Source organism: Phragmites australis, chromosome 6, assembly GCF_958298935.1.
Source record: "Phragmites australis chromosome 6, lpPhrAust1.1, whole genome shotgun sequence".
Taxonomy (NCBI): domain Eukaryota; kingdom Viridiplantae; phylum Streptophyta; class Magnoliopsida; order Poales; family Poaceae; genus Phragmites; species Phragmites australis.
The window spans coordinates 43,204,277-43,214,758 of NC_084926.1; the positions used below are offsets into that span (position 1 = coordinate 43,204,277).

A 10,482-nucleotide genomic window follows, 5' to 3' on the forward strand; every position below is an offset into this window, starting at 1 on the left:
GCCATCACGAATATCATTATTGAGATTTTTTGACACACCAGGAGCAGCAGTGCAATCAAGCATATCTTTTGTTGAACAGCGCAGCCAAGCATAGAGGGGAAATTTTAAGAAAAAAGATGGATCAATCGATCGATGTGAAAGGAATTGAGATTGAAACGAGAATCGAAGCGCCGTATGAGCCGTATGTTAGGCTATGTTTAGCAGAGCTTTATTAACTATTAGCTCTATCTAAGATCTTGAGTTTGTATATTAAGACATGACGGTTTAAGTCTATATGTTATATTAAAATCTTTACTATAAAAAATACGTAGTGGTTCCTGTTCTGCTCGTATGTGTTTTGTTTTCGGTATTTCCGATGCCCGTGTTTCGCTCCGCTCCCCCGTGTGGACCCACATCCCACGCCCACGCTCCTACGTGCTCTTGCGTGAGCTCGCCTACCGCGCACGCTCTCGCGGCTGCTCCCGTGTGGGCCTGTTTGCCGCGCGCGCTCCCGCTCACACTCCCGGGCGCTCCCGTGCGGGCTTACTTCCCGCGCGCTGCCGTGTTACAGTGCGAAGCATATGCACGTGACTAATAGAAATAAAATAACTCACTTAAATATTTTTAATGTATCTATAGCTCTAATTTTATAAATTCTTAAAACTAAAAATACCCGCTTCCAGAATTATTAGTTCCAGAACTTAGCCTGCATGCCCGGCCTGTCGCGAAATAGGAACTCGGCAAGGGGAGGCCGAGTCCATCTCACCTGCCCAGCTTCGCCTGAATTCGATGCGTGGCTTGGCGCGAAAGGACGAGCGTACAGAGCCGCGCCACACGTGTACGGGCTCTCGCGCGGTCGTGAGCGCGCGCGCAAGCGTGTGAGACGCCTCGGCGACGTTCTTCCCAGCTACCACCGTGGAAAAAGAAAACCCAAAGGTGTAGGAAACCGAGTCGGCAAGCTCAAGATAGTCATTCGCGTTACTCGTGCTGACAGCTCCATTCAACCATGTTTTATTATTCAAAATAATTAACCAGATCGGCAAGATTAAGTTAGGTTTGGTTTCTACTAAACCGAATCGATCTTAGCCATCATATCCATACTAAGTACTCGCTTGGTTCGAAAACCAAACCTTGGATTGATTGTTTAGTGGAGTTGGTTGTAAATCTATATATTCATTAAGGATTAAATTTCAGATTTTCTTCTTACGTATGTTTTAATAAGATGGAATTTTTTTCAGTCATATGCGATGTATCCGTTGACAGCAAGACATCTATGATGACTTTGTCAATCTTTAAGCTCTACATCTCTGATTTTCAGTAGGCGTTATATGAGTGCATGCATGTGGTGATATGAGTATGTACGTATGTCTACGTGTTGTTGTAAGGAACCGTCGAAATTGTATTCAAATTAATCAATTTGGACGATCGTCCATTAAGATGAGAACTAGCACATACTCGTTTCTTGACATGGCACGTACTAACCCACGTCTCATAGCAATAATCGTATCCACAAATGGTTAAGGCGAATCTAGACCTAGTACATGTTTTATACTAAAATCGAAATACACACCTTTACAACAAGCTTCATCATATCAGGACGTAATAAAGAGCGAATAATATAAATATATTAAAAGTCTTTAAGCCATTACAAGTTCAACATTTTAAAGTAATACTTGCTAGAATTAAAGGATGAGAGTTATTTAAACAAGTTCAGCTCTCAACGTAACATCAATAAATGCTAGAAGAAATAAAATACAATAAGTCATATCCTAGCATGTTAACATTACTACGCAACGGAATAACATCCATAAACAATAAATGATGTGGCGTCATTTGTCCTAAGTCACCACCGCGTCACCACGAGTAGCCCATCACTATTCTTCCCCGTCGCCGGCATTGGTGGGCATGAAGTAGCCATACACTAATTCATTCTCATCTGCAAAAATTCAACGATAACAACATGAGTACGAAGTTACTCACAAGACTTACTCATAGTGGGTACATATAATAATATGACTCTAAAGATTATACATTTGAAATAAATAGCAAGGAGTCGACCATAAGATTAAATAAATTTATATGTAAAAATAACTTATTGACTCACAAGTATGAGCATCTAACATATCTCAAAACCTTTGCTATCGTATCATGAGAACATAAGTATAAATATAACCAACTCAAGAACTTGCTATTCTCAACATAGACATACTCGAGTCACTTCTCAACATACCATATACAACCTAACTTCGAAATTTTACGATTGATGCAGATAGATATAAACATGCTCATAACTGAGAGCGCGACAATTCGAATTAATCTTACACCCTACAGGGTTCATCTTTATCCACATGACTCAGGTCCATCCACTTAGCTCCCAAGAATATTTCTCATACCCAGAACTATTCACATGCATTTGTCCCTATAGCACTGGGGTTAACGTGAGCATATCCCAGACACCTCCGTCTCCCCACCATATTGCTTTTCCTCAATCGTTTTACCCGTCATAGGGCCACAAGTCAAGTGTTAGCATTGCGTATGATAATCTGCTTATTTGTATATTTATTGAATATGTGAAAAATACGAAAAATACTTGCCAACAACAAATAATAGTCGGTGCTTAATCGATGCAAGCGGTATATGGTATCTAGGTTCCTCTCCCGACCTGCCTCTAACACTGCTCACATCGCATCATTTTCACCAACTATTTATCCCAACATCTTTTTCATTGTGGATAGTAAATAAGCCCTATATCTCGCGAACGATGGAACGCTTCATCGCTCGACTTCTACCGGTGATCTAAGCTTGCTAAGCACATTGGGTTCTTTAAGTTTGACAATTTCATAATGACACACCGGGTTACAATGGATCAAGAGATAATATCAATGTAGGACAATGCAACAATTAAGATCTACCATAAATTCCGACATCGACTCGCTAAATATACATGAGATACATATAGTGACAATTTATCAAAATTAGATATCACAAGATTCAAAGTAAAAGTAAAGTATGCATAGATGATTGCCTTGGTTTTTTGATGCTTCACTCACGTACACTTCTGGTTCGGTATCAGTCTCAACGTCTTGAAGCATCAACATGTCACTCTCTGACCAATGGAACAACGCATTGAATAAAGAAAATAATGAGCTAAGAGATATGCTTTATGATGCATGATCAGGAACGAGATGCAATATATCATGTCATAAAAATATTTGCAAAAGAATGCTTGATCGATTGGACTAGAAAATGTTTAAACATCGCATGAGACAACTTAAGCTTACTGGGTTCTGAGTAGCTGACAATCATATCGGGTGGGGTGATGATCAGACTGTGGGGGTCGGATAGAGAAGAAAATGGTACTAAGTAGCTATGGCAATTAGACCAGACTCTTGGCAGTCAGACTCCTGGCTATGGAGTCTGAACTTGATTCTAATCGGCCAAGTCCCAACCCGACGGTTGGACCGCTGGGCCTGTCCAGCAGCACCTCGGTGAGGTCCCTGGTGAAGGTTCCGACGATGCTTTCGACTAAGGGTGGTATCAAAACACTTTATAAGGCTATGAGAGTTCATATTTGGTGGTTTGTGCAACATGTACGGGGCCAAACTCGAGGACCCCACGAATGACGTCTATGGCTAAGGGTTGAACTTGGGTCTAAGGTAATGAGGATCAATTTGAGCTCAGGGATAATGGAAAAATGGTCGAGGATGTCTCACCTTCGTGTGGAGAAGCTTCCTAGAGGGTTGACTAACTCTATGGAGGATTCGATTTGGAGATTGAACTCCAAAGTGAAATTCAGCCTTGAGGTGGAAGAAGACATGTGGGAAGCTTCTCCGGTGAAGATTACGGTGAGGAGAAGCTTGGGGAGGCTTAGGGAAGCTTGGAGAAGCCTTCTTCGTCAATCTCTAGGTATCGCGGTGGTTGAGGTGGTACTTCTCTCTCTCTCTCTCTTGATTTTGAGTGGAGTGGAAAGTGAGTGAGTGAGCTGGTCGGGGGGGGGGGGGTCTTTGAGTGGCGTTCTGAGTCTTGGCGGTCAGACTGTGGGTAGGCCCGATCAAACCGTATGCTGAGCCCACGTGTAATAAGTTCTTTCTTCTTTCCTTTTTTTTTACTATTTCTTTTCCCCTACCTTTTCCAAATGGTTTTGTACCATCTAAACTACTTCAAAAGTGATTCCCACTCATAAGTATATGGTGAAAAATGCAAGTTGCTTAATGACATACTATTTCAAAGAGTTTTGAACACTAAAAACAAAACCAAAAATATAAACATAATACCATGATGCATTTGCATGCTTGATGACTAGGTTATAATTTTTAGGGTGTGACAGTTATACTGGGCTTCTTAGAAAAGAGTACTCGCTCAAACCTATCGCGAGTTAGCTTAACACTGAACTTACCATTTCTTGGATCAGGAGCATGATCTTTTTTATTTTTCAATATTTACAAAAATACACAATCATTTCAAAATATACACATCTAGGCTATCATCACTCGTTTGGAGGGAGACAGCAAGGTGTCACACACATATACATGTTTTTGGACTTTTGTTGTTGCATGCTTTTGAAGTTTTGTGACCTGACTTTTGCTTTTGGACTAAAAATCCAACCTTATACCGTGTATGTGAAAAGATGTCGCATATTGAATAGTTGACACCTTTTCAGTGGGCCCAACAGAGCCCTGCCACACTTCTAACGGTGACACCTTTACTGTCGTCTATTGTTTGGACGATATGTTGACGTGGACATCACGTCAGCCAAGGTATTTAATTTCTGACCGTTGTGCTGTGAGCTCCATAATGTGTCATCCGTTGGATGGATGACACCTTGTTGTCACTCTTCAATAGCCGACGGTAGACTAGATATGCAATATTTTGAAATAACCGTGTATTTTTACAAATATTGAAAAATAAAAATAAAAAATTATCAGGAGCATCATACTCATGCTGAAGGAGGACCAAAATAACCAGGCCGGGCTTCAGACTAGTGAAGTTACTCTCGGGTCAAATTTGTGTGCCTAACGTGGCCAGGGCCCACCCCAGTCTTATACGGACCGAAATCAAAATACCGTATGGGAATCGGAGTCCCTTATATAGCTACCGATCCAGCCTCCCAAGGACTCTGGGCTGGGTGCAGGAAAGTCTACTGCATCGGCCATCGGGAAAGGGCCGGAACAGCCCACCCATCTGGAGAGCCATTCCAGCTCCAACGGCGATGAGTGCTGGGTGCTGGTCAAGACCGACACTAAGGTCTGTTTGTTTTCCCGAATGCCCTCAGCTGCCAGTATATTTTATCCAGGTTGAGTTGAGCTAGATTGAGGAGATATAGTAGGATCTGTTTAGTTGGCTGTATATGTCCAGTCTGATTGAGAAGAGATTGTGTTTGGTTGCCCGTATAAGTATATGTTGTAATACAAAGGAACTCACTTTTTACCTAAATAACCTAAGGTTGAAAATATTTTTATAAATTAGTAGATCACATGATAAGAATATTAGTGATTTTTTATGATTTTTGAAGAATTTTAATTAAATATTAACTTAGGTTTTTTGAATCAAACTAATTAAAATAGGTTGCTAGTGAGCTCTAGTTCGCTCATGAAAATATTTAGAATTTTTGAACCACTCTTGTACCCTTAAATAAAATCGAGAGTTAAATAAAAAAATTCATATGTACAGTAAATTTACACCGTTCCAAACAGATCTGGCGGATACGGCAGAATCCCGCGTACGCGCGGAGCCAGGCTGGGGTGATGCGCCGGCACGGACGGATGCAAGCGCGAGCGAGCAGTCCAGCCAACCAAACATGCATCTCACACCTGCGACTGTATGCATCGGTACTTGCACAAGCGGAGCAGAGGAACCAAACACGCTCTAAGCTGCTCATGCCCACCATCTCTTTTGCGGGCCGCTTCTATGGCGTCGTCTCCTCCGACGGCGTCACGACGGTGGACACGACCAGCCAGCCGCCGCGGCTGGCGGTGGCCAGAAAATTCAGCAGGATGGCGGACACCGTGCGCCTGGTGTACAATGGCGGGAACCTGATGCTGGCGCACCGTATGACATGCCGAGTCCGTGGTGCCGATGGCAAGTATAAGAGGACGTAGATAAGGTGCACCGGGTCAATTTGGACGCCGGAAAGACGACTCCTGCCGGCCGCCTCGACCTCTCCCGGCCATCGGCCTCCACCGTGCGCTCTCCGCGTCCCCTCAGATGTTCCCGGCCATCGACGCCAACACCGTCAACCCGGGCTTCAACTTGGATGAGAGGACCGGCAGTGCGCAGATCGGTGGCCTATCGTCTCGCAGATGGAAGCATTGAACCCTCCACCAACTGTGCTGCCGGAGTCGGAGTGCCTTGGCACGTACCTGGAGTATTGCTGATTGTCTAGCCCTTTGTGTAGGAGGCTAGCTAAGCCAGTTTAGCAAGTGGCAACTCAAGTATGTAGAACAGCAAATGATCAATGATATGTTCAAGCCCAGAGAGAATAGCAACATCCATTGACCAAATCCCTTTGTGTTGACATACACCCACTGTAGTTCTGGATCCTGGATCTGCGCCAAATGTAGAACTAGTGACATTCTGATATGATTTGATTTGGTTGCAGAGACGCTCACAGCATCTTAATAGCTGATGGACCCCATTCAGGTGTGAGACGTCAAAAGACAACAAGGGGCACAAAGCAAATGTAGGGAGATTGCTACGTACGGCAGTGTTACAACTTTGTTCAAATCGTTTGACAGTTTTACATGCACTTACTGCTACAAAATCTTTAGCATGATTCTTGAATCAACAGCACAGAAAGCTACATTACAAAGCTTAAAAAAGGAAAGTTCACCTTGGATCATACTGTGACAACACAAATAGGTAGGCCAGGAGCATGAACAAAATCAAGATGAAATTCGGGGCAAGACAGATTCCGCGGAACAGGAGCGCATCTACTTCGAGCATCAGATACAACAGCCAGGACAATAGTGTGCTTGCTTCTACAAGAGCAACTAGGAGTTTTGATCGTTGGCAGTCTCTTTCTCTTTCTCTTCACCCGATCCATCTCCGGTCATTCCATCCAGGAAGCGCACGATGACAACTGTGATGTTATCAGAACTTCCCCTTTGGCAAGCTTCTTGGAGAAGTCTCTTTGCTGCTTGCTCGGGGTCATGTATAGGCTTCACCATGGCAACAGCTTCCTGGGAAATATTTGAATGAAAGATATGCCAGTAGCAGAATATCCGAAGTCTCAACAAAATATTTCAGTCATGTTTGAAGGTACCTCATTAGTGACAACATCCCAGAGTCCATCGCTAGCAAGGATTAGGAATTCAAGGGAGCTGTCGACCACCTCCTCCTGTAAGTAGGAGCAAGGAAATCTTTAGAGGGGCTACAGCGTTATTACATGCATAAACACCTGTGATGATACAAGATACTTTTGCAAGCACATAACTCATGATATATCTCTTGGGACAAGCCTTGATATTTTTTTGAAACACCATTCAAATACTCAATAACAAAACAAAACAAAACAAAACAAAATGAAGAAGTCAAACCTTGATTTCTGGATCAGCAACAACATATTGCTTCAAGAGTTTATCACCAAATGCTCGAGAAACAGCAAGAACACCACCAACACGCCAAGTCCCTACAAAGTTTTCAAGAGTCAAACAGTATAAATAGTAGTAACCAATAAATATTAAAACAAGAGAGTTTCAGAGGAACCATGTTAAGTACCAGCCCACATCACAAAGCCCCCGGCTTCCTCAATTCGTTGTCTCTCATCTGACTGATCAGGCTTGTGATCCCTTGAAACCGCAATAGCTGCAGGTCAAGATGGGGAAAACATCATAAGTGTCTAATATAAGTGGAGTGCAATTAACTTGGAATCCTGTTATGCAGTTAATGTCAAATATCGATATGCCTATGGGGGAAAGCTCGACCAGGAAAAGACACAGCATATAATAGTTTGAAAGTTTCTGATGGAAGTGAAAGTACAGGAAATAGGACACTGTAACATGTTATATGTTACAAACACAATAGACTTACCCTCCCCTCCCTTACAAACAACTGCTCTAGAATCTCCAACGTTTGCAACAAGCAACCGATCACCTACAATAATAGCTGTCGAAGCAGTTGAGCCAGCATCTCGAGTCTGACTACTATCAGCTTTCAGAAATTCTGAATCTGTGTGGTTGTATGTTTCAGCTGCAGAGAAACAATAAACGGATATCATGATCCCCCTCTCGCTGTGTGGAAGTATTCAGCCCACAAGAATTGATACATGCATACCGATAGCAGACTTGGTATCAGTGATGAATTTTGGATGTTTGATTAAATTGCTGAAAAGGTGCTGCTTGACATATTCAGCTGCTCGAGCTCCACCATGACCTAAAGAAAGAAAAAACTATACTAATTCACTATACAAATTACGACTCAAAATATCAACTTGATCAAAGAGTGCTGACACTATGGAGACCAAAAGAATCGATACTACTTTTAAAGTCACTAGGCAACACTTACCATCATATACGCCAAACAATCCAACTTTCTCTCCATCAATTTCATATATTCTTGCCTCATAAAAATCCTCCATTGATGCTCTTTTCCCAGGAGAACTTGCAAATCCATAACTGAACCGGCCATTTTCACTGTCATTGCAAAGGGAAATGTTCTGTTAGCGAACTGTGAATTCAAACTTAGGGAATTGAGTACAAAGCATTTCCAGTGAAATAAAATACACCATCTACTACATTTACTGCTGGCAGTATTACAGGCTATTATATAAGGAGGAATCCAGTACAAAGAATTTCCTATGACATTAAGAAATCTATTTACATGTTAGGAAATTTGCGAGCTCTACTGTGTGAAAAGGCAAGATTGGTGAAAAATTTCAACATCTTTTTTCCTTGAGAAATCTATTTAGGTATAGGGAAAATTGCGTGCTCTACTATGTGAAAAGACAAGATTGGTGAAAATTTTCAACATCTCTTTTCCCACCAAGTTCATCAAAATAACAAAACCTTTTCTTTCTGTTTCAGTTTAGAATATCACTTAACACATTACTGTAACTTGTTATCTTACACAGTAAAGTATCTTAAATATAAAACAGCATAACTTGTTGACAATATGCCACAAAAAAAGAGACAAACTTGTAGACACCGGTGAGGAAGTTAGTGGGACTTAGATCAGGCACCGGTGAGGAAGGTTAACTGGCTAGCGAAACATGAAAATGCTTCTACACAGACTGGATCAGACCAAAATCTTAACAGATCCTGATGGTTTAGTATCAGTACTGCAAGCTCTTCATCATTATTTCACTTAGTAGTAAATACATGCTACCAAAAGATCAGTTACGCACAGTAAGCAGAAAAAAGCATTCGTCCAATCATCAAAAGAAAGAATAGAATCCTTGCAGCCAGAGCCCAAAGAAGAACTCCTGATCCTAAAGCACCAACTCACAACCTTTCCATCTTCATCAACATCACTAAACCAGTTAACACAAATCAGCACTAGAAATTGGACAGATCCAATTGATAGGCTGGCGCTTCTGCTCATGTCTGCTGTCAAATTTTCCTGGGATTCAAAACGAGATCACCTAAGAAATAAACACAGACTACAAGTACTACTCATCGCTGCAACCATGGATCTTCCCTCCAAGGCACCAGAACATCGTAAAAAGCTAAAATAAATTCACGCCGAAGTCAACCAAAGAAAAAAAAAATGAAAATCAAATTGCACCGAATAAACGGATTAGAACCAAGGAGACAAGATCACCTGAGGTGGCCTCCGCTGTCCGGAGACCCGTCACCGGCGAGCCCCATGCGTGCCCTCTCCGTGTCCTCCCGGCACCAACAGGACGCCCGCCTCGCGAGCAAGAAGAAGACCAAGAACAACAGCAACGACGCGAGGTGCGCAGCAGTTAGAGGCCCCGACGACCTCTCACGCATGAAAAGAGGAGGGAGACAGGCAGGAGGAAGAAGGGGAAGAAATGGATGGACAGCAGGACAGGTCGCGACGCGAGAGGAGAGAGGAGAGGGGGGGGGGGGGGAGTGTTGGGGAAGGGAAGGAGAGGGGAGGCTTTGAGGAAAGGGAGGGGAGGAGTCGGGAGTGGATGAGAATGATCGGCGGATGGCTGACGTGGCGGGTATCGCGACGAGACCTGGTCAACGTCCCCCGATTCAGTTCAGTGTCTCCCTTGCTTTTGCGTGTATCCCAGAGCAGAGCAGGACACCTCTCCTTCTTCTCTCTTCCGCTCGCTGTATTTATAGGCTCAGTTACACTTTGACATTGTGGTGTTGTTGTTCCTAAGTCAAGGTCTTTATATTTAGTAAACTAACATCTTAATTTTATCACAAATTTATTTTACCTTACTATCACTCTCCATTATGTTCATACTATGATTGCTTGTTGAAGAACATAACTCAAACTTGAGCTTACCATAACAATATATTTCATCTTACCTTAAAAAAAAACAATATATTTCATCTGTTTTGGAATTATTGTCATCTTTTTCTCTATTTA

The 10,482-nt window shown here is 42.5% G+C and overlaps 1 protein-coding gene across 1 annotated transcript; it reads right to left on the reverse strand.

Annotated features, from left to right (window-relative positions):
* Positions 1-6,659: 6,659 nt before the first annotated feature.
* Positions 6,660-10,186, reverse strand: LOC133922667 (probable protein phosphatase 2C 10). The gene is made up of 8 exons (XM_062368083.1): positions 9,736-10,186; positions 8,482-8,609; positions 8,251-8,349; positions 8,008-8,166; positions 7,696-7,782; positions 7,515-7,606; positions 7,241-7,315; positions 6,660-7,157 (listed from the first exon to the last, which is right to left on the reverse strand). The coding sequence occupies exons 1-8, from the start codon at positions 9,906-9,908 to the stop codon at positions 6,969-6,971; spliced, it is 1,002 nt and encodes a 333-aa protein (XP_062224067.1). The 5' UTR covers positions 9,909-10,186; the 3' UTR covers positions 6,660-6,968.
* Positions 10,187-10,482: the final 296 nt, after the last annotated feature.

Coding starts and splice junctions, on each gene's coding strand:
- LOC133922667 (XM_062368083.1), bottom strand. CDS start 9,908: ATGCGTGAGAGGTCGTCGGGGCCTCTAACTGCTGCGCACCTCGCGTCG. Junction 8,610..9,735: donor GACAGCGGAGGCCACCTCAG/GTGATCTTGTCT, acceptor TTGCAATGACAG/TGAAAATGGCCGGTTCAGTT. Junction 8,350..8,481: donor ATTGTTTGGCGTATATGATG/GTAAGTGTTGCC, acceptor TTCTTTCTTTAG/GTCATGGTGGAGCTCGAGCA.